The sequence below is a fragment of the Glandiceps talaboti genome, chromosome 8 (genome assembly GCF_964340395.1).
Source record: "Glandiceps talaboti chromosome 8, keGlaTala1.1, whole genome shotgun sequence".
Classification (NCBI taxonomy): domain Eukaryota; kingdom Metazoa; phylum Hemichordata; class Enteropneusta; family Spengelidae; genus Glandiceps; species Glandiceps talaboti.
In genome coordinates this window covers 4,807,038-4,831,517 of record NC_135556.1, presented here as the reverse complement: position 1 = coordinate 4,831,517, position 24,480 = coordinate 4,807,038, and the positions used below count along the sequence as shown (strand labels likewise).

Sequence of the window (24,480 nt, the reverse complement as noted above, 5' to 3'; positions counted from 1 at the left end):
TGATGTAGAAATGATTGCTGCTTACCTTAACCAATATATAACTGTGTAGAATCATCAAATTATTTGCCATCTCAGCTGGGATCTTAATTTTATGTGATTTGAGTTCAGTATACATGGAGAACAGCACATCATGAGCATTCCTGTAATTTCCTGTAAAACAAACCAAAAGATTATCAAATTAGATGTACTAACTGTATTTGTACTTTACTACAAAACACGATAGACTATAGAATTAAAATTAGGAGGGATGGTGTTTTTCACATCTCAAACAGCATTTTCTGTTGTGAATTACACAAAAAAAATTCACATGATAAGCACATAGAATGTTAGATTTGATCTCACTGGAAGGGAGAGGCAATCTCACAGAACAGGTCTGGATATATTCAAACATGTAGTAACCTGAAGATAGAAGTAACATGTACACATTGTAGGTCCAGATAATTAACCCATTTTTTTTCTCAGTAGCTTCAGAAGTGTCTCGCCAAAAGTTGGTTTCTTAGGGACGATCACACAATGTCACACAAGCTCAATAAGTGAACTTTGTTTTTTTAGGGGGAGAGGGGGTCTGGTGTCAATGTGATTGCTGAACTTCATTTTCACACTTCTAACTATATTTTGACAGAGAGTGTTCACTTCTTCAATGATAACAGCTTTGTTATTTATTACTGAGATGTTGATAAGTTGATAAAATTTTAATTTTAATGTGAGATATGGTGCTGGTTTTCTGGTAGTATTTTAATGTGTTTACAATCCTGCTTGTACATTACATCGATTGTAGTCGTTTGACTGCTACAGTTTTCATCATCGTTTACATCATATATAAACATTTGATGTCGCACTAGTGAACATTCGTTTAGGGGAGGGGTTTTTGACCTAAACGAATGATGTTCATTTGTTGAGCTTGTGTGACATTGTGCGATCATCCCTTAGTAGCTTGAGACCCATTAGGCCAACAGGGCCACTGACAGGGCTGATGTTAAAGATACAGAAATGGAAACACACACAAATAAACTAAGATTTATCCCCTACCTGCATTTTGTTCTTCCCTAGCTATAATGATAGCAGTCCTTGCAGCCTCCCTGTATTGCTTCAATGCCATGTATAATCTAAATAAGTATTTGGCATCTTTTGGCATGTTGTCTGTCTCACCCATTAGATAGTCAATTAGTTGATGAGTTAGTTGATCATCATTGGCTTGACCCACCTAGTATAACAATACAAACAAACTGACATGAGATAGAATAGTATGAAATCCCATTCATCCATCCATTCATCTATTTGTCTACCTATCTATCCATCTACCCATCTATCTATCCACCCATACATACATGTACACCCACCCACCCATCCATTCATCCATCCATCCATCCATCCATCCACCAACAAATTGACATGAGATGAGATAACATACAATGCAATTTGATACAAATACATTGACCTTGCCATCCATTAATTATATCCATCATATTTACCCCTACAAACTCACCCATCAAAACTCTAACACCCATTCAAACACATGCACCCCTCCCCACCCACAGGGCTATCCCAGAGAAAGTACAAATATTATATTGCCATACAAGTATATGTAGTTTTGTTTGATGAGTAGTTTGTAGTCCTAACCATCATTTTGTGCATCCATTGGATAATACTTACGGTTTCTATTGCCATTTCTATAGCCTGACTATCATCATTGGTGACAGGACACTTCAGGAAATGTTTCAATGCTCTGGCATATTGTGTGCATAACAAGAAGAATTTACCAGCCAAGAAATGATTCTTTTCATTCTCAAAGTACAATGCAATGCTTTGATAATCATCAGGAGTAGCATCAGGACCTGAAGTAAATACAAAGTGGAATGTCATATGGAAGACTTTATCATTGTGATGCAAATGCAGGAAATACAAAGTCAAACATGGAATGTCATATGGAAGCCTTTATCATTGTGATATAAATGCAGGAAATACAAAGTCAAACATGGAATTGTCATATGGAAGACTTTATCATTGTGATAATAGTCTTAGACTAAGAGATAGCACAGAGGAGGGGAAGAGAACAGAGATAAACAGTGAACTAGACAGATAAAGAAAATGTGGCTACCACAGAAGGAGATACTACTGTTTACCTATAATATCAGCATAGATCTCCATCTGTCCATGTTGTTGTGCCATCTGGAAAGCTTCATCATTACACCGTGACATCACCAAGAATTGAATGGCTGAACTATAGTCATTCAATTTCTGGAAAAACCTGATATAAAGCAATTCATATACAGAGAATTATTTGCAATTCAGTATTCATTGATTTTGAACTCTCATTGCCTCAAGAAAATGTGACTGTCTTTTTTTAAAAATATACTACATGTACCAAACTAAAATGACTATAGAGTTTCAATTAGGTGGAACAGTGTTTTTCACATTTCAGGCAACATGTTTTGTTACAAGTGACACAAACAAACTACAGACACTGATAGTACACAAGCACATGAAATGTTAAATTCTATCTCACTGTGAACACAAATAAACAGTTTGAATCTTCCTTGTTTCATCTGACAGTGATGTTGATTTGTGTTCAAAGTGAGATACAATATGTCATTTTATATGTTTGTGTGCTATCAATGTCTGTGTTATAATATGTAATTTGTGATTCAAAACCTTCTGTGAAATGTAAAACACATCATGCCACCCAATTAAAACTTTTATAGTCACTCTTGTTTGGTAGTAAACTGGTTACAAAATAAGCTTCAAAATGTGATATACAAAATTGCAAAAATCACTCAAAATGTCCGTAACTTTTTAACCGTGATGCAGTATGAAAGTAATCTCCTAATTAATACAGACAATTGAAAAACTGGAAACTCAATTTCAAAACAATTCTGAAAAATGGGGAAAACTCATATTACAACAGCTAGTCAGTATGTACGTGACTTACCTCGCTACCATTTTAGCGCCCTCTATAGACTGTGTTTCACGTACTATCTTGACTGCCTCTTCAGGATTATTGAGATAGTCAAGATGGATCCTGGATAACAAGATGAAGACTATTTAGTTTAACTCTTTCATGATAGAATAACATAACACAAGTTACAAAGAAAACACTTTCATGTGGACATACTCTGCTTACCACTTTTTTTCGGGAGGATGGGGTCATTGTTAGCTACTTTTTCAGTTCTTTCTCTGCCTCTAGCATATCAAATCTGAATACAAATATTTATAATGTAGACATATAAAAAGCATGTTTTTTTTTTCCAATTCTGCTACACAAAATGAAAGACAAATGTACATGCAGATAATTGCTTTGTTGTTTTTCAGTAATTGCCTCCTCACCTGATGACATTATCAAAGTCTTTAGCATTTTCATATGCCAAGGCTGCTTCCTTGTATCTTCCATCAGCTTCTTTAGCCTTGGCATACTGTGCATGAATCTTTGGTGATGATACTTGGGGTAACAACTCACCAACTTTGGTCCTGAAAATATCAACAATGAGATTATGGTAAGCTAATCGAATCATAGGGTGAAACAGGCTGCTTGGGTTTTTCATTTTGTATACCTTGTACCCTTCACTTCAAAATTGGTCCACCAAGGACTATAACTGGAAGGTTCTGATGAGAGTGGTGGTGGGTGTTTAGATTGACCTCATGAAGTTCTGGTTTCTTTTGTAGGTTTTGAGTCTAACTTAAACTAACATTTTGTATCCATCATGACACAGAGTTCACTGTTTTGATGAAACTTTCTTAGTCAACCTACTCAAAAATGATACTTTGCTTTTTCTCTTTAAGCAAAAAATCTGCACTCATCTACTGAGAAAATGTATGTATGTACAATTTATGAAAATGTATGTATGTATTCATAATACAGATTGTGAAATACAGAGTCAGCTTGGTATCACAGGGGCACACATTTCTCAGTATTGAAAATAAACATTATTACACAGGAGTCACTTTGTGTTGAAGTGAATTGAAGTTTCTACCGAAACTAATTTCTGTGAAGAGAAAATACTCACCTTTATTATACTACTATTGGGTTACCCTTTTGCTTTTAGCCTAACTTCGCAAAATAAAGTCGTGACCCCTGACCCACCTGTGGCTATCCCATGATGCCCCTTTTCCCGCCAGTACTAAATTTTGTCATATTAACAGACAAAAATACGGAAAAGTACACAAAACAGGAACTGTGGGGTGGTGGGAGGGATTCACATAAAGGTGAGTATTTTCTCTTCACAGAAATTAGTTTCGGTAGAAACTTCAATTCTGTTCATCGAAAATACTCACCTTTATTATACTACTATTGGGTTAGAATTTGTCAGCCAATTAGGAGGGGGGAGTTCCTGACATCCCAATTATACAATGTGCTGACTGACACAGACTGGACCCAGAGACTGCAATTCAGATGCATCCTGGGCCATATCTCTAAGATAGTAGCTTATAAAAGAATTAGGAGAACGCCAGGTAGCAGCTTTGATCACTTCTGCTACTGGAATTCCTGCATGTACTGCCCAAGAAGTTGAGATGGCTCTAACTTCATGGGCTGTGACCCGGGATAACCTTAAACTATCATCAGATGCTTCCTGGTATGCCCATCTGACTGTCTGAATAATCCACTTAGAAATTATGGCTGCCGAACAATCGCTCTTGTTGTCGGAGTCATAAGGGATGAAGAGACGTGATCTCTCTCCTCTGAATGAGTTTGTACGATGCAAATACCAACGTATGGCTCGAACCGGACAAAGTAATCTCTCTTGTTTGTCAGAACCTACCAAATTAGAGAGAGGAAGAAGGGTAATGGGGGAAGAAAACGACCCCAGTACCTGGTTCTTTGCTAAGAAAGATGGGTGAGGCCTGAGAATTACTTGTGATTCAGACCAGGTAATTCTCCCCTTGCTCACATCTAAAGCATGGATCTCACTGCGTCTTCTGCCAGACGCTAAGGCCAAGAGGAAGACTGTTTTGAGTGTCATTGCTCTCAATGAAACTGATTGCATAGGTTCAAAGGGAGCTTTCTCCAGTACCCTCAGGACTAATGCCAGATTCCACTGAGGGACCGAAATAGGTTTAGGAGGACGCTTGATATGGAAATGCCTAATCATGCTAGACAAAACTTTATCTTGACCAAAGTCTTTGCCTCCTGTACTCTTAATGGTAGATGCAATTGCTGCGCGGTATACCATTATAGTTTTTACAGCAAATTTCTTAACATTAAAGAGATCTAACAAGAAGTCTGCAAAGTCTCTGGTAGTGATATGGATTGGATCAATCTGCCTTCGCTGACACCAATCACAAAATCGTTCCCATTTGCTGTTGTAAGTGCTGAGAGTACTTGCCCGCTGCGGTCTTGCGATAACCGCGGCAGAGTCAATAGAAAATCCTTTCTGAACGAGGGATTTCTCGATAGTTTGAATGCGTGAAGACGAAAACTCTCTGGGCTGGGGTGAACAATGCTCCGACCCTGAGAGAGAAGGTCTGTCCTCTGTGGAAGCCGAATTGGGCAATCTACTAGAAGAGACAGAAGCCAAGGGAACCAAGACCGATTTGGCCATAGCAGTGCTATCAGAATAAGGACTACATCCTCCTCCTGTACCTTGCGAAGGACCAGAGGAAGAATCACTATTGGAGGGTAAGCATACGCTAATATTCCCTCCCATGAGATTGACAGCGCATCCATCGCTAATGCCCTTGTGTCCGGAGTTGGAGCTACGAACATTGGCAGTTTTGCGTTGTGGTAAGTTGCAAAGAGATCCAGCAGGGGGGTTCCCCAGTGAGCGAAGACCTGATTTGCTACCTCCTGGGGGAGATGTCGTGCTCTTAGGGTTATGTCCCTCTCTTTGCACCAAAACATCATGTCCCAGAGCAGATAACAGAGGTCTGGTGACTTTGTGCCCCCCATTTGTTTACATATGCTACCACTATCGTATTGTCGGAGTGGAGCAGTACGTGGCGAGCCGACACCAGAGTCTCGAATTGCACTAGGGCTAGAAAGACTGCCTTGAGTTCTAACCAGTTGATGTGTCTCTGACTTGTTACTCCCCCCCACTGACCTGAGGCCACCTGGGAGTCGCAGTGGGCTCCCCATCCCTCTTTCGAAGCATCGGTGAAAAGGGACAGGTTCGCTTTTTGATACGCTAGGGACCTCCCTTCTAGCAAATTGTTCTCATCCACCCACCAAAGCAGGTGCAAGCGGAGAGACGGACGAATAGGAACCTTGAAAGAGAGGGGGTGTAATGATGGGCGCCAGAATCGTGAATCGGTACATGAAAATATGCGTCCTTTAGATCGATTGACGCCATCCATTCCCCTGGCTGAACAGCGGCGAGAATGGATCGCGTGGTCTCCATCTTGAACTTGGACACGGTCATGAATTGGTTCAGTGCTGTTAGGTTCAGAATTGGGCGCCACCCCCCCGATTTTTTTGGCACCAAAAACAGGTGGTTGTAAAACCCTGGACCTGCATTGGTAGCGTTCACCTGTCTGACTACCCCTTTTTTGAATTGCTTCTAACAGAGCTTCTCTTTTTTGCTTGTTGCCTGGAAGCACTGTGACAAAGGGAGACGTTGTAAGTGGTGGGTGACGTTCGAACTCTAGGCGATAACCCTCTCTTACTATTGAAAGAACCAAGGAATCGTCGGTAATCAGCTGCCACTCTTTGGTGAATGACAGGAGCCTTCCCCCTACTGGCCCTACGCTTGATTGAGAGGGTGTAGTAGGGGCGGCAAAGAAGACGGGAGCACCGTCAGGAATGTTGCGCGAAACCACTTGCACCCCTCTCTGAGGGTGGTCCGGGTTTGCTGTCTTTGTTCGTCACAGACCACTGAGGCTTGCCTCTACCACGGCCTCGGGAAGTCTGTCTGCCCCGTCCTCGACCCCTCTGTGAACCTCGTGAGATGTTTGTCACAGGGGACTTACTACTGACTGGGGACTGTTTGAAGTTTGTATGCGGTTTCGAACGAGGAGTGTCAAAAATCAAACGCTCCCGCTGCTTTGCTTCACTGGCACGGTTAGCTATAGAAGTCAAAGTGCCAGCAAATAGAGAAGGTGCATCAATCGGTGCTGCGCGAACTTCCTGTTTTAATTCTGTTGGCAACACAATTGAGTTACGACGCAGAAAAGCATCTCGCTGAAGGAGTAACAAGGCAGCACGTGACCTAGTCGTTTGCTCAGTCACGTGGCTAAGTGCTTTATTAACTACCTGCATCAGACGAAATATCTTCTGTGAGTCAGGATGGGCGGACCTCATCTCTGACACCGTAGTAGCAAGGAACCAATCGATAGAGGAGAATATCCGAAGGGATAATGCGTATCCTTCTCCTAACCGTGATAAGTGTTTATTATCAATGGTAGTATTCTTAAAACCATCACGATCTTGGTCAACAGCGTCAGCATCAGTGTCCAGCTCTGGAAAGTTGACACGTTGATCGGTTGCGTGGGTACGATAAGGTTTCCCTGGATAGCGGAACCAAGGGTACCTATTCATTCGCATTGGCGGCTGACCTGGACCCTTGCCACAAACCTCTGAGGACACTTTACCCTGTACTGAAGTGACCATAGCTGAGAGGGGGAGTGTAGCAGGTTGATACTCCGTCTGTTCGAGTTGGCCCTCCAACGCTAAGCTTGTCTCAGACTGTACCGAATTCGTTGCAGTGGGACGGGTACATTTATCTGGGAACTGTTGATAAACCCATTCAACGCATTGACTAAATGGAATATCAGCAAAGCGTTCCGGAGAGGGCGCTCTCCCCTCTGATTCAGAGGGCGGCGGTCTAACCCGATCGTCATCCGAATGGTCAGCGCCCCCAAGGAGGTCGCGATCCTCTGGGGCCGTTAAGGACATTTCATCGGGATCGCGTCTCCATAGGGATCCGAAACGTTCGCCCTGTAAGCGGCAGAAACGTGTCGGTGAAGACGAGGGAGAACGCTCTTCACGCGTTACCGGAATGCGTGGTCTGGAAGAGCGTCTCGGTGAAAGCGATGATCTACGATCCCCACGCCTCGGTGGACTGTGCGAGCGGCGTGGGGAACGAGAGCGATCTCTGCGAGATCGAAGTACCCCTATGTCACGTTCCGTTTGCGGATTGCGTGAACGACGGTGGCACTGGGAACGGTCATAAGGCGGCCGTGACCTCTCTCTATCTCTATCCCCTCCTCCCCAAGGACCCCTAGACTGATGGGTATCCATGGTGGGGGGGTAACCATAAGGTGACCAATAATTAGGTGGAGGCCAAAACCCTGTAGGTTGGCCAAAGGCAGTCCAAGGAAGTGGATTTTGTCTTGGATCCAAATCTGTGGAAGTTTCACCTTGTGGGTAGCCCATAGCATTGAATGGATATGGTAGCGTCCCCGTAGGAGGCCATGGTATCGACCTAGGATCAGGTGACTGATCATGTGATCCGCTAGCGGTAGGACGGGAAGTGCGTCTTTTGACTTCCGGTATTACCCCACGCGAAGAATCTAGACTATTCGACGGCATGGTTTGACGTTCACTGAACGACCCTTGAACGGTATGTGGACGGCTCGAAGGGTTTACGTCAGTTCGCCTGGGAGGTTCTCGAAACCGACCGCTATATTGAGGTGTCGGAGACGGAGAACGAGAATCAGCTTTGTAGGAAGAGGGGCTGTTTGTAATTACAGGACACTCTCCACTAACAATACCCGTATCAGGACGTCCCTTATCGGACGAGTCCTGCATAGGTCCACGAGAAACCCGTACTTCAGAACCCGTTGTGGTTAAGACCTCGCCCTCAGAAGGGCGTTTTGTCGTGGGAGAACCCACACTTACACAAGACTTACCTGAAAATTTATCTAAATCAGTGCTCGGAGCAGCGGAGGTCCGCTTACTCTGCTTTGATTTTGGTTTACGTGACGATTCAATAGGTTTATCGAATTCCTGCCACTGATCGTCTGCCCAATGACCGCATACAGTTTTGCATGGTGAAGTACGGGAACACTTCCGACAAGAAGGGCAAAATTTGTGGAGGTCCTCTATGTGGAAAACATGTCCACAAGACCCCTTCTTTTGGTTCGGAAGCATGGTTTGAAAACACGCTTTAAACAAACAATAGTCAAAAGCGGAAAAAGAATGAAACGGTCGTGTAACGGAATACAATAGACGACCGCTCAATACAAACAGAACAAACAAAGAAAAGCGAAGCTTAAAACAAGCACAATTGAATGAAAAGAATAAAAGAAAGGACTCAGCTGGGTTTCCAGGGACTTGGGTGCCACAGAAGTCAGCTATAAAAATCCACCAAGGCTTGAAAAGGCTAATTTGTCGTGAGCGAAGAAAATATACGTCTTCTTTCGCTCGCAAAATTTAGTACTGGCGGGAAAAGGGGCATCATGGGATAGCCACAGGTGGGTCAGGGGTCACGACTTTATTTTGCGAAGTTAGGCTAAAAGCAAAAGGGTAACCCAATAGTAGTATAATAAAGGTGAGTATTTTCGATGAACAGAAACCAGTATACTAGAAGAGAAGTTTTACACGGTCTTGTTCATTCTCTGAAAATGTAGATGATAATATTAATAACTTACCAGTTTTTACTTCTGATATAAACAGCTGCAGCTTTATCAAAGTAACCACCTTTCTCATACAGCATAGCGGACTCTGCATATTGTTTCATACTTTCAAGAATGGATGCACACTCCTTCTTTAACATTCTGTTTGGCATCTTCATGGCCATGTTGACACCACGTCGTATATCACCCATACGTAATGACATTCTAGCTATGCCTGCTGCACATGCTTCATCATGTTCACGTTGCTGTAATTATGAACAGTGGATATTATCTGTTTGTTTAAATGTACATCTATCTCATCACTATACTGTAATACTGTAAACCTAGATATTTTCGCCACTAGAAAACTTTGCAATTTTACAGTCTTCCACTAGTTCTCAAAGACTAATTTTTAGGACTTACTATACCTCACACCACCTTGGTGTTCTGAGACTACACTCTTTATTTACAAAGAGGCATTTTTAATAGTCACTATTTATTTTTGTGATTTTGTTTTCCAGCAAAATAAGCAAAAATAAGTCTTCATCAAAAATGTCCAGGTTTACAGTATACTGAAAATGCTACTTAAACATACATTGCTGATTTGTCAAATTCATCAGAACTTTTCAGTGATTTGGTCTAAGTATAATGAACAATTGTTAGCCCTGCCACACACCTATAATGGAACAACCGGTTTCAAACTATTCAGTTCATTTCTCTGAGGATGATAGTTGACCAAGATAGACTGAAAGCTCAGAGGTAAAAGGTTGAATGGATCTACCCATTCTCGCAAACCAGAGCTGTTATTTCTTCCACTACACTTTGAAATAAAGACTGAGTGGGGACTGCTCGTTATGAACGGTGCCGTAAAACAGGTTGTGGTTTGGCAACGATGGGATCTACCAAGCTGACGAATATTTTTGGTCAGTTTCATTTTTTATTAGATTTTAGCAAAAGTGGTACCTAAGTTATAGACTGAGATGCTTTAGTAATGTAAATATCTACTAATACTAGTGGAATAGTTGAATAAAGCACTTTGAGGACAGTCTGGGAAAGCACTGTATAAAAACTAACATTCTTATTATTATATAATTATAATACTCACTTGTTCATCTCTTGTGATACCTTTCTCATAGTGAGTCAGGGCATTACCATAATCACCACTGAAAATGACAAAAAAACAAATCATAACATTACTAAACAAGGCAGTTTGAGTGGAACCCTGAGAATTTAATAAGCTCAGTCTTTTTGTCAATGACCAATTTCTTCTACAGCTTTGCTAGACAACAGTTTTTCTCACTCAAATTTGAATTCAAATCAGAACTGGACATAGTTGCCTGCATATCATTGTAAAGCTTTTAAAACTGTACTTGCTCTAACTGGGGTATCATCTTTTCGATCAGACATCCAACAATACATTTACTAAAAATTCTGAAAATACCAATGACTGTACATATCATTTAGAGATCTGTTTTATCTAAGTATAGTAATAAGTTGAAATTGTGATTCATTGGAGGTGCTGATTTTTGGGTACGGACCTAAAAACAATTTGATTGGATATATTGCACCATACTACAATGTATGTGTACTACTATATGAATCTGTTAATCCACCGGTGATTCAATACATCTCATGGTGAACAATATTAGGAGTATTAAAGTCATTATATATAACAAAACAGTTTTCAAATACATTCCAGTTGAAGCTAGTACAGTTTTAATGATGTCTATAAAATGGTCAATGGTAAACATACGTGAATTCCAGTTGTTGGGCATATTCCTTGGATATATATGGTATCTGGTCTGGAGCTAATGCCTTGGCTAACTGCAATGCCTGGTCCCAATGTAGTAGATCTCTCCTCATCTATAATGACAATGTATGGTCAGTGAAACCGATATTACAATGTATGGTCAGTGAAACCGATATTACAATGTATGGTCAGTGAAACCGATATTACAATGTATGGTCAGTGAAACCGATATTACAATGTATGGTCAGTGAAACCGATATTACAATGTATGGTCAGTGAAACCGATATTACAATGTATGGTCAGTGAAACCGATATTACAATGTATGGTCAGTGAAACCGATATTACAATGTATGGTCAGTGAAACCGATATTACAATGTATGGTCAGTGAAACCGATATTACAATGTATGGTCAGTGAAACCGATATTACAATGTATGGTCAGTGAAACCGATATTACAATGTATGGTCAGTGAAACCGATATTACAATGTATGGTCAGTGAAACCGATATTACAATGTATGGTCAGTGAAACCGATATTACAATGTATGGTCAGTGAAACCGATATTACAATGTATGGTCAGTGAAACCGATATTACAATGTATGGTTAGTGAAACCGATATTACAATGTATGGTCAGTGAAACCGATATTACAATGTATGGTCAGTGAAACCGATATTACAATGTATGGTCAGTGAAACCGATATTACAATGTATGGTCAGTGAAACCGATATTACAATGTATGGTCAGTGAAACCGATATTACAATGTATGGTCAGTGAAACCGATATTACAATGTATGGTCAGTGAAACCGATATTACAATGTATGGTCAGTGAAACCGATATTACAATGTATGGTCAGTGAAACCGATATTACAAAGTATGGTTAGTGAAACCGATGTTAAAATGTATGGTCAGTGAAACCGATGTTACAATTTATGGTCAGTGAAACCGATATTACAATGTATGGTCAGTGAAACCGATATTACAATGTATGGTCAGTGAAACCGATATTACAATGTATGGTCAGTGAAACCGATATTACAATGTATGGTCAGTGAAACCGATATTACAATGTATGGTCAGTGAAACCGATATTACAATGTATGGTCAGTGAAACCGATATTACAATGTATGGTCAGTGAAACCGATATTACAATGTATGGTCAGTGAAACCGATATTACAATGTATGGTCAGTGAAACCGATATTACAATGTATGGTCAGTGAAACCGATATTACAATGTATGGTCAGTGAAACCGATATTACAATGTATGGTCAGTGAAACCGATATTACAATGTATGGTCAGTGAAACTGATATTACAATGTATGGTCAGTGAAACTGATATTACAATGTATGGTCAGTGAAATTAATGTTTCACTGTATGGTCAGTGAAATATATAGTGCATTCAGGTGACAAGAGTAAAAGTTTATGTTAATTATGATATCAAACAGTATAATTACTGGGGAACAATGAGAACTACATTGTGTATATTTTATCAGTAGACAAAACACTAGAATGGAGACTTTGATGAAGAAATCAACCACCATTACATAAAGGGTTTGTTGAACTGTAAAAGTTCACGTATAGTACAACACAACTCGTAGGTTTTTGTGTACAAACAAATACCTAACTAGTGAAATGTACATCAATGTATATTCAGTGACTAGATCAGGAATTATTGGCTACCTAGCAAAATGTACACCAATAAACATTCGGTGACAATATAAAGTATGCATTCAGTAATCACAGTAAATAACAATACCTCCAATGCTGCCATAGGGTTGGTTGAAGCAAGATAGAGGTCTTGTGCAAGACTGAAGTCCTCCATAAACATTGCCAGGTAACCAGCTAACAAATTACCATCTTCTACGCCCTACATTCAGGTGGGGATAAAAATAAGACAACGTTTATAAATAAATAAACATGAGTCAGAAGAACAGTTGCTCCCCCAAATCACACCACAATAGTTCTTTACTAAGTCAAGCCTCGCTTGGTACCACCATGTATTTTAGTTTGAGTTATGGGTAAGACTGCAACTTGATTATCAAATAATAGCAGCACCCTTTGGTTTTGTTGTTATGCTGTAGTCATGAAACAGACAATAGTGTCCTTTCCATTCTAATAGTCCCCCATACAAATCAACAAGTATCAGTTAAAGTGAACGATTTGTAAGATATTTCATAATTTAGTACATACCCGTATCTTCTGTAATGATAGAACCATACCGGCTTCACCAATATTTCTATACACTCTTATTGCTGCATTGGGATATACAAAACAGGACTGGTGTCAATGTTTGGTGAGTTACATCATAATGCATTCTTTTAATGTACCATGCAAAGATACACTACAGCATTAGTGTAACTTTGAATGGAGGAGCCATCTGATATGAAATGTGAGATTAAAATTTCAAAAGCACTGAGAAACAAACGGGTCTATCATATTGTTATATAAAGACAACTTACCAAAGTCCACTTCCATGTGTTGTATAGCAGCTTTAGCTAGATCTAGCCATGCTTCTTTACTGTTCAGGAAATGACATAGTACCCAGGCATCCTTGAATCTCTTTAGTATCAGACATTGTTGTTGAGCTGATCTCAGCTGAAAAGTGACATCAAATCATAATCAATTCAGACTTTAATAGAGAAACATAATTGATTCCATCATTTGTCTATGAATTCATTAGTTTTAGCATTTATTCAAGCCATGACAATTTCACTTTTTTACCAAATTACTATGAAGTCTACTACAACTGCTGATGGAACAAATACATATGTCAGTTTCATTTACAAAAAAAACCAAACAAGTGTAATTTTCAAAGAATGTTCTTATCATTACAAACAGTATATATTAACTTTTATTTCCACTAAGTATAACACAAAACAACTCCCTAACAATGTATTAATTTTCCAAATGAATTTTCTTAAAGTGAAAATGACAGCAGAAAAACAACAAGTAAAGAGTGATATAAACCACTAGTACTGTCTGTTTCAGGAGACTTTGTACTACAGGGTTACCTAAAGTTACTATTCATCATCTCAGATTCATACAACCATCCAGAAACCAATAAGAAACTGTATATGCTACACTTCACAGCTGTAAGAAAGCAAGATTGGGTGAAAACAGTTTCTTGTGATATTTTGTCTACATGAATGTTGACACCATGTAGACATCAAATGCAGCCACCAAAACATTGGACCCCAAGTGTCTGCATCTAGTTGCAGTACGTTTAAGTGATTTATTTCATAAAAGACAAAATGTAGCAAGAAATTGTTATCTTAGAGTAGAATATACAGATTCTTATTGGTTTCTGCATGGTTGTATCAAACAAAGTCGGTGAGTAGTAACTGTAATGATACTTCATACATATCTGAACAATTCAAACCGTAGTCATTTTTCCATTGTTCCATATGTAGTACAATACTCACATCTGCAGGTGCTAATTCTGATGGTTTCTCATGGAAACAATGTGTGGACAACATCAATGTTGTAGTTTTACCACTCTGAGTTTGGCATGTGACTTCACCATTGTTTAACATGATGGGGTACTGTGCATAGGGTAGTTTGGTTGTACCTGCTAGCATCACCTTAGGACCTATAGATCAAATATACAAAGTTAAGGTACTGTGCATAGGGTACTTTGGTTGCATCAGACAACATTATGTTAGGACACAGCTTTCAATGTTAGAATGAATTTAACTCCCACCTGTATAATAGCTATAGTCCTACAAGTCACTATTTCAGAATGACACAATATACTTGACTGTGTAGTTGACATGAAACAAGACACTTACCTCCCACCATCTCTTTACAGTAGACATATGTATAGACTTTATCATCATCATATGCTATAAAGACACCTCGGTCTAGTGGCCAGTTTTCCCACAGGATTCCCTTCACTGTGGGTGAAAAGTTTGGAATATCCAAAGTGGCATCATTCACCTGTAGAAGTGAGGAGAATAGAATTGATTGTTATACTCTAACAGCATTGGTTGCATTATTGCAAACAATGTACATGTATCTTGTTCTTGGGAGAACTTGATTGTGAGTGTACTTGGTGGTTTGGCATGGTATGTTGATCTGTTTTGCACTGCATTAACTGTTTTATTGGTCCATTTCAATGTTGACACAGTCATAACTCATAGGTTTCAACACATAAAATGATGACAAGTTTACCACTCATACTCACAGGGTTGTACTCATAAAATGATGACAAGTTTACCACTCATACTCACTGGGTTGTACACATAAAATGATGACAAGTTTACCAGCCGTACTCACTGGGTTGTACACATAAAATGATGACAAGTTTACCACTCATACTCACTGGGTTGTACACATAAAATGATGACAAGTTTACCAGCCGTACTCACAGGGTTGTACACATAAAATGATGACAAGTTTACCACTCATACTCACTGGGTTGTACACATAAAATGATGACAAGTTTACCACTCATACTCACTGGGTTGTACACATAAAATGATGACAAGTTTACCACTCATACTCACTGGATTGTACACATAAAATGATGACAAGTTTACCACTCATACTCACAGGGTTGTACACATAAAATGATTACAAGTTTACCACTCATACTCACAGGGTTGTACACATAAAAAGATGACAAGTTTACCACTCATACTCACTGGGTTGTACACATAAAATGATGAGAAGTTTACCAGCCGTACTCACTGGGTTGTACACATAAAATGATGACAAGTTTACCACTCTTACTCACAGGGTTGTACACATAAAATGATGACAAGTTTACCACTCTTACTCACAGGGCTGTACACATAAAATGATGAGAAGTTTATCACTCATACTCACAGGGTTGTACACATAAAATGATGACAAGTTTACCACTCATATTCACTGGGTTGTACTCATAAAATGATGACAAGTTTACCACTCATACTCACTGGGTTGCACACATAAAATGATGACAAGTTTACCACTCATACTCACAGGGTTGTACACATAAAATGATGACAAGTTTACCACTCATACTCACAGGGTTGTACACATAAAATGATGACAAGTTTACCACTCATACTCACAGGGTTGTACACATAAAATGATTACAAGTTTACCACTCATACTCACAGGGTTGTACACATAAAATGATGACAAGTTTACCACTCATATTCACAGGGTTGTACACATAAAATGATGACAAGTTTACCACTCATACTCACAGGGTTGTACACATAAAATGATTACAAGTTTACCACTCATACTCACAGGGCTGTACACATAAAATGATGACAAGTTTACCACTCATACTCACAGGGTTGTACACATAGCCGTCACTTTTATCATCAATGAAGACCATTCTGCTACCAGTCACATCTGGGTAGACTTTACGAATACCAACCACATGACGGAATTCATTCACAAACTGCCAATCTTCTATAAAGAAGTAATGTAATCCACCAGCCTGTCAACACAAAATAAAAGTACAAATCATTTTAAATCCTAGGACAGCGTTTTCTTTATTGTGTTACTTACTATGAAACCTTTAAATCCCAACCATTTTGTCATTTAAAGGACAAAGTCTGGACCAAACATACTTGTGACACAAAGCAAAACTTACTAACGGTAGAAGTAAATCTCTGAGTCTGAGTCTAGACAGCATAATAGAGATAATTAAATAGGGAAAAAAGATGCTAAGTAACTCTCTCGATGTTTTGAAAACCATAAAGTCATGTCATTCTGTCATTTTCAAATTTCTGGTGTAAGTCAGTTGCTAACCCACATATATGATTCAATATGTTTTAATACTTACAGTAACATAAGCACATTCCAATATATAGCAAAAAGTACCCATCAAAAAAGCCATGATTGAAATAAGTTCCTACAAGTACATCTAATGCAAAATTCTTTTGTTCCCAACTTTTGACAGCCTTGTTTCAAATTCAGAGAAGTCAAAAGTAGGTTTGCATTTTGTATGTGTGTGTGTACAAAGTGCAAATAAATTCTTTTAATTTTTCCAATATGGCGTATAGTAATTTTCTATTACTTACATTAGTTCCATAGATAAGGAAGTCGTTAGTGAGGGCACAGCAAGTGATTCGTGTATTCATGTCAGAATCGGGAAATAAACGAGTTTCACGCTCTTCACTCGTAGTGCCATCTCCACCTTCTCCTTCAATCTGTACAATAAACCAAAGACAATGGATATCAACATTTGATAATTAATTAATAAGTGAAATATACACTTTACAAATAACACTTTTACACTTTTGTTGTTAACTTTTGTACTTTTGAGGAGACTGTACTTGAGATTTGCATCATCCTGGAAATAAAGTAAATGAAAAATTCACAATGCAATATTTTTAAAATAATGAATAAAACGATAGTGTGACGTACCAGATGTAACTGTACTTTATTTTCAAAGAAGACTGCAGCATAGTCTGCATTGAGAGCCATACTGTTGATAGTACCCAGATATTCTTTGTCTTTCATTCTTTCTGGACCTGTAAAATAGAAAAATTATTACCTATCAGTAAGTGTTATGTCAGATTTACTTGATAACTTGATGTATATTGTTTACACAGTCCTCTGCATTGTACAAATATCATGGAAAACATAAAAGATTTTGAATTTATATTAAAAATGATAATTATAAACCTGAACATTTTTCATTAAAGACAAAATTTGACTTATTGCACAGCGGAAAGAAAATCAAATGCAAAAACATGTCTTTTGTAGACATATTGTATTAATATAATGCACTAGATGTTTAGTCTCTGGGAACCAGTTGAACACAAAACATTCATAGAATGTTTGAGTTACTTGGAAAAACATCAAAATTTAGAGTATAATAATCTTCTATATAAAAGAACATGATAGCATAAGTTAAGTTTTACAGTTGTAGCTATTACAAGGTCTGATCACAATTCCAGTTTATCATGGGGCTATGTTAATTGTGATGCCTTCTATGGAATGAGACCGTGTACAAAGTGCCTTCTTCAGTACTCCTTTCAAACTGCAGGTTGAGTTTGTGAGATTGAGTTTGTAGTATCACAACTAATTCAAGTAAACAATTGCAATCCCCTGTCAGTGTGTTTGATAGATTTACTCTGACATGCACTGTTCATCCTTTCCCCAGCAGGAGATTTAGTTAGATTTTTAGTAGATTATGACTATATGTTGAGAGAGAGAGACCATAGTAAATCAAGCCCAACGTATAGCAACTAGACTTAGTAGCTTGTTGATGGTACAGTGTACATTTATACATTCGCTTACCTTTATCTCCAAGTATATAAAACCAAGCTCTGTTATTCATCCCAGCAGCTAAATGGTATGGTCCCAATGCCACAAAAGTGGGTTCTACTTCAATGCCAATAGTGACAGATTGTTCCTATGATAGAATTCAAACAGTAAATACAGCATATATTACTCTATAGTGGGATTAAACCTAATCTGGTATTTTGACATCCATTCTGACTTTCATCTATGATCTACAACAAATACATCTAATCAGAATCCGCAGCCATACTACCAGAATACACACTCCATCAAACATGCCTAGAGTTCAAAGTTCAACACAGACAGACTTACACACTGTAAGCTCTATATATAACAAACATATTAGAAGACATGAAAAAGATCTGTTTATTATAAAGTGATTACAGTGAAATATGAAGAACCACAGCCTCCTACTTACAGAAGGGATGTGACTAAACTGTACAACTTTGTACATAAACACTGCCAGCATTAAAGGGTATGCCAATCAACAAGTCTTGACATAGACTAACATCCCTAAAAGATGGCATTCAACAAGTCTTGACATTGATTGGCATTATTGATCAAAATAATCTATGTCATGATTTACATGATTTATAACACACAAGCAGTTCAATATTTTTAGCATCAAGTTTTTGATTTGTCTTGGTTGACAATCCTCATCAGAATGACAAATTCCATAGTTACAGTTGACCACTAGGTGGCAGTATGATCTGTCTTGGTTGACGATCCTCACTTCATCAGAATGACAAATTCCATAGTTACAGCTGACAACTAGGGTATGGTATGATCAGCCAACTGCAGATATTAGGTGGTTGGATGCGGTGGAATTTTACATGCTGATGAGGATCATTGACAAAGAAAGACTAAAAGCTCAATGCTAAATAACTTTGAACTGCCTGAGTAAGTCATTTGATCTACAAAGCTGATGAACATTTTTGGTCAATGTCTATTTCAAGTAATAAGACTATGTTTGATGAACTCCATCTTTTATTGTCAAGGGCTTCCAGCTATATATTAAACCTCCAATGACAAACTCTTGAAGTCATATGCTATGTATGTATTATGTCTTGCAGGCTTTTTTCTTACTAAATAATGTCGTAACAGGCCTTAACTTACTACTACACTCAGTTAAATTATAATAATGCCTCAATGTCTTAAATCATCTCACAGATAGTAAGCAATTGACCAATCAGACATGTACAGATTCTTTTAAAAATCTGACCTGACTTCACAGACAATATATGGGTAAGTCCTACTTCAAATATCAATATATGGGAATTGGGTACAGTTGATTTAAACCTATGCTCAAATTAGATGATTCAGAAGCATCCTCATTACAATGTTAATTGTCACCAATCAGATAAACCATATGGTGGCATACTAGTATACATACAAAAAAGTAGCATATGACTTCACAGGTTTATCAAATTCAGGGTCAGTGGTTGAGAAAAACTAATGAAAGGTGAACTCCAATCACTGAGTTCTCTTGAAGTTCAGCTTTCTACACTTCTGAAAGCCCTTTGGTAACCATAATGAAGCAACACTTTTTGGTAACCACAGCAAAATGTGATACCTCAGATAAAAAGCTATAATGATGTAAATAAAGACAATATGTAAATTACTTATACATTTGCATATCATGTAAATGAGAATAAAGTTCTAAAAAACAGTCACTAAGTCTGGTTACTTATATGATTCACAGACAGAAAAGAATAATCTTCCTTTTTGATTTGAATAAATGCACTTTCTAGATATAGTGAATCATTCTTCAAATGCTATTTAGATACTGCGTATAAAGTAGACTGACAGATTTGTTGATGTGTCCATTCCTTTACGAGACTCAGACTTTTAACAAGTGTTAAAGCTGCACTAGCTGCAACCGGAACATTTTTTGAAACTGTTTTGTTAGATACAATAACTTAATTGTAATATTGTACACTCTGAACAATACTGAATCACCTATTTGTGTAGCTGTATACACAGTACAGTGCAATATATTCAATCAGATTTATTTCTGCATCTACACCAAAAAATCAGCACTTTCAATGAATTATAACTTCAACTTATTACTATACTACTTATAGATAACACAGACCTCTAATTGACATCTACAGTGTCTAATTATTGACATTTTAACACATTTCAGTGAATATTATTGTTGGTTGTCTGAAGTGCAGTTTTTAATAACAGACATGCCAACAAGGATGAATCACTCAATCTATTCCTTAGACTGAACAGAATTAATCTAGGAATAAAAGTCATACTAAATTCTAGTTTCTATGCACTACAAAATCCACAGCAGTGGTGAAAAGAACTTATGAGTGATTCTCTAATGTACAAAGATACTAAACTATCTACTAATACTATTATATGCCATGCGACTACGCTAACTTGATATATACATACAACAGAAAAAATTAATTCCCATTGGGACTATAGTACTACAATTCTTGTGATACATCTGTATATGATGATGAGTGATTAACTATGAAGGTGAATTTATTGGCAAAAAATACTATATAGCGCTACTTGGTCATGCTGTACTATCGCCATGCACATCAGTATGCCAGGGAGGGTGAATAGTTATGCACTGTGAAATTCAGCATTTCTACGCAGCTCTTTGCTATCTACATTACAGTGGTGAAATGATGGTAGTGTGTTTGTAACTTTAACAATGAAAACTGATGCATGGAAAGAAAAGGAGGTGTTTGTCTTTTAAAACTGTAAGTAGGTAAGAGTAAATGGGGACACTTGCCTTTGTACGCCCAACTCGGCGCTATTAACAATGAAACGCATGCAAACAAGAAAAACACACAATAATGACATGTGCATTCATTAGTATATATATATATATAGATGTGATAAAAGTATACATTTTTACATGGTTATATTATTACCCAGTCAGTGGGGGTATCACATGTCTAAAACATTCTATATTGTTTTTTAGTTCGACAACAGGAATATGACAACACAATATTACATTACAGTTATTATACAGATATTAATCATGAAGTTTATAACAACACAAAAGAATGAGATGAATAAGGAAATGATATGATGTGATACATGTAAATAATATTTGATAAACTGTATGTGTACATGATGTATTATTGGAAATATATTCTGATCACATTAACCATAATCTATGTTATCATATATTTCATGTACACTAAATGATGTTTGCTGATAAGGGGGTTACACTGGATGAAACATACTATGAACCAGGATTTCATCCACCGATAATTTAACACAATTTCTGACAGCGCATACCTTTTAGTATATAATAGTCATTAGGAAAGTCATTTGTTTCAACAAGCATCATACAATATGTCATATTCAAGTTATTGTAAAGATGGATGATCATTAGCTAATGGGGAGCTATTTGATAGCAGATTGAGGATGAAATGTGTCAGTTTGAATCCTCCTGTACTGCACTTTTAAAATCATCCTTTCCCAACATTCAGGACAAATTCTGATAACATTCTTGGGTGGATGTACTTATTATGTTTTCAAGTTTTGAAGTGTCAGCAACTCGTGAAGTTATTAATACACCCATTTCGTTGACTGCTTCTAATACTACCATGCATTTTGCATACCCGGTTAAACTTTGACCCCCATTTTCACCAACCTGGAAGGCCCTTGCATGGTGCCCTTTTCAGAAGTAGCTGAAAAGTTGGTGGTCGGGATAAAAAACAGCCCCCTCTATCATGGGAATAGGAAAGATATGTTTGACCACTCAAGCATAAGAGCCCCCTCAACAAAATAGAAGAGAGATGTCTGCTGTCCAGTAAATAATACATTGTTAAAACTACATACATCCTCCCATGGATTGTGGTTAATGTGAATAAACATCATGTACATGTAATGTGTGTATGTGCAATAGACAACAATATAAACCCAGAGACCTGTTCCACATGGTTGACCACGGTGACTTCTAATAGTGATGTAAGGTAGGCTATCCGTGTGCCGTATGCATCTCCCAAGACTGGCAGTTTGGTGAGATAGGTATGTAATGATCCCTTCTGTGTACTGATAGCTAGCAGCTGGCCATCATCTGTCCATTCCATCTTGCCTAGTCCTTTGTTTTCATCTTCCATGGTGATGATGGCGTACATTTCTTTCAGTTCTGATAAATCATGGATCTTGATACTGTTGGTAGATTGACACCAGATAACATGTGATCAAAAAAATCTCCATCGTTTCCAACGACTTTAGCAACAGATGAACACTACATGTATCTGTTGAGTGGAAATTTGACCAAACATATTTTTTTTTTTCAATCTGGTACATGCAAAAATTCACTAATCTTTATTTATATGGGATAATTCTTTTGGCATATAAACTTGTCTCCCAAGAAGTCTAATGAGTGATGTCCCTGTGTTAATGCAGGAGGAAACCGGAGTGCCTGGGGATTCTCACAGCCCATTTTAAGTTACCGCTCACTGCTCTATTTGATACACACAGAAACCAATAACAAACTGCATATTCTAAGATAGCATGATCACAATTTATTGCTACATTTGTCCAAATGAAATAAACAATTTAAAAGTACAGCAACTAGATGCAGACACACAGCACAAATGTTTTGATGTCTGCATTTGATGTCTGTATGGTGGCACTTTAGTTTATTTCATTTATTGACAAAATGTTGCAATAATCTGTTCACTTGCTGCCTTAAAGTGTGGCATGTACAGTTTCTTACTGGTTTCTGTGTGGTTGTATTAAACAGAGCCAGTGAACAGTAACATGAAATGGGCTGTACTATGACTCATTACAGATGAATCCTAAACTCAGACTGCAGTGTTAGTCCTCAGCCACAGATGACTCTGACTGCAGAGAGTGTTAATTCTCAGCCACAAATAACTCTGACTGCAGTGTCAGTCCTCAGCCAAAGATAACTCCATTTTCACCTTCACAAGACAACTTACCAGTTATCACCTGCAGTAGCGGCTTTATTGAGTGGGAAGGACACAGCTATGGCCATCAGATTGTCCTTATGATTCCTGGCTTGGAACAACTCCTGACCAATCTCCTTGATGTGAGTTGAGATGACAATGAAATAACCATTGGAAAATCCTATCATGATGTAACCATCCCCATACCTAGTATAAAACAAACATCAAACATTACCAGATATGTCATATGACATGTGAGTGCCAATAACACATACTTGTGGTACAAGTACCGTACTTACTTTGTTCTCTGCAGTTATACTTTAATTAAAGGGGCATAAGCTGGGTTATCGTAATACATTTTGGAGCGTTAATATTTGCTTATTACAAAATAGTTCTGGCAACAGCTGACCACTAGATGGCGGTATGATCAGCAGATTGTAGATGTTAGGTAGTTCGATGCCCCTGACATCTACAATTGGCTGATCATACCGCCACCTAGTGGTCAGCTGTAACTATGGAATTTGTCATTCTGATGAGGATCAGCAACCAAGACAGATCATACTGCCACCTAGTGGTCAGCTGTAACTATGGAATTTGTCATTCTGATGAGGATTGCCGACCAAGACAGATCAAAAGCTGATTGTGATATACTTTATATTGAAATTATCATACTTGTTTGTATCTTACTTACCATTTGTAAGCTATTATATTACCATAACGTTGTTGGAATGCTAATTCTATTGGGTTCTCTGGATCGTTCAAATTGAACAGAAATAGAGTCTTTTTGCCAACACATATACTGATCTATAATTGGAACAAAAGATACAGGGTAAATGTAAATGTAAACGTATGGAATCTGAAAGATGTACTAGCTGTAACTGGTGTATTAGTTTTACAATCAGACAACCAACAATATATTTATTCAGAATTTTGAAAATACCAATGACTGTACATGTCAATTAGATGTCTATTTTATCTGTAAGTAGTATTATAATAGTAATAAGTTGAAATGGTGGTTTATTGGTGGCACTGAGTCTTGAGTGCGGCCCGCCGACCTAAAAATCAATTTGATTGGATATATTGCACT

The 24,480-nt window shown here is 38.0% G+C and overlaps 1 protein-coding gene across 3 annotated transcripts in view; it reads right to left on the bottom strand.

Moving 5' to 3' along the window:
• The window catches only part of LOC144438879 (WD repeat-containing protein 19-like), a 39,248-nt gene that overhangs the window by 4,196 nt on the left and 10,572 nt on the right, over nucleotides 1-24,480 (bottom strand). For 2 of the 3 annotated variants that reach the window (XM_078128089.1, XM_078128091.1), the window contains 22 exons: nucleotides 24,085-24,197; nucleotides 23,427-23,600; nucleotides 22,404-22,647; nucleotides 21,254-21,274; nucleotides 18,496-18,610; nucleotides 17,617-17,723; nucleotides 17,271-17,399; nucleotides 16,535-16,684; nucleotides 15,036-15,183; nucleotides 14,670-14,836; nucleotides 13,707-13,842; nucleotides 13,438-13,499; nucleotides 13,004-13,114; nucleotides 11,237-11,346; nucleotides 10,589-10,646; nucleotides 9,520-9,749; nucleotides 3,325-3,465; nucleotides 2,930-3,019; nucleotides 2,124-2,248; nucleotides 1,654-1,835; nucleotides 1,030-1,204; nucleotides 26-150 (listed from right to left, as the gene is read on the bottom strand). In XM_078128089.1, the coding sequence (XP_077984215.1) occupies nucleotides 26-150; nucleotides 1,030-1,204; nucleotides 1,654-1,835; nucleotides 2,124-2,248; nucleotides 2,930-3,019; nucleotides 3,325-3,465; nucleotides 9,520-9,749; nucleotides 10,589-10,646; nucleotides 11,237-11,346; nucleotides 13,004-13,114; nucleotides 13,438-13,499; nucleotides 13,707-13,842; nucleotides 14,670-14,836; nucleotides 15,036-15,183; nucleotides 16,535-16,684; nucleotides 17,271-17,399; nucleotides 17,617-17,723; nucleotides 18,496-18,610; nucleotides 21,254-21,274; nucleotides 22,404-22,647; nucleotides 23,427-23,600; nucleotides 24,085-24,197 (2,913 nt within the window). The remainder of the gene's footprint in view (nucleotides 1-25; nucleotides 151-1,029; nucleotides 1,205-1,653; nucleotides 1,836-2,123; nucleotides 2,249-2,929; nucleotides 3,020-3,324; nucleotides 3,466-9,519; nucleotides 9,750-10,588; nucleotides 10,647-11,236; nucleotides 11,347-13,003; nucleotides 13,115-13,437; nucleotides 13,500-13,706; nucleotides 13,843-14,669; nucleotides 14,837-15,035; nucleotides 15,184-16,534; nucleotides 16,685-17,270; nucleotides 17,400-17,616; nucleotides 17,724-18,495; nucleotides 18,611-21,253; nucleotides 21,275-22,403; nucleotides 22,648-23,426; nucleotides 23,601-24,084; nucleotides 24,198-24,480) is intronic. The other variant, XM_078128090.1, reaches the window with a different exon arrangement.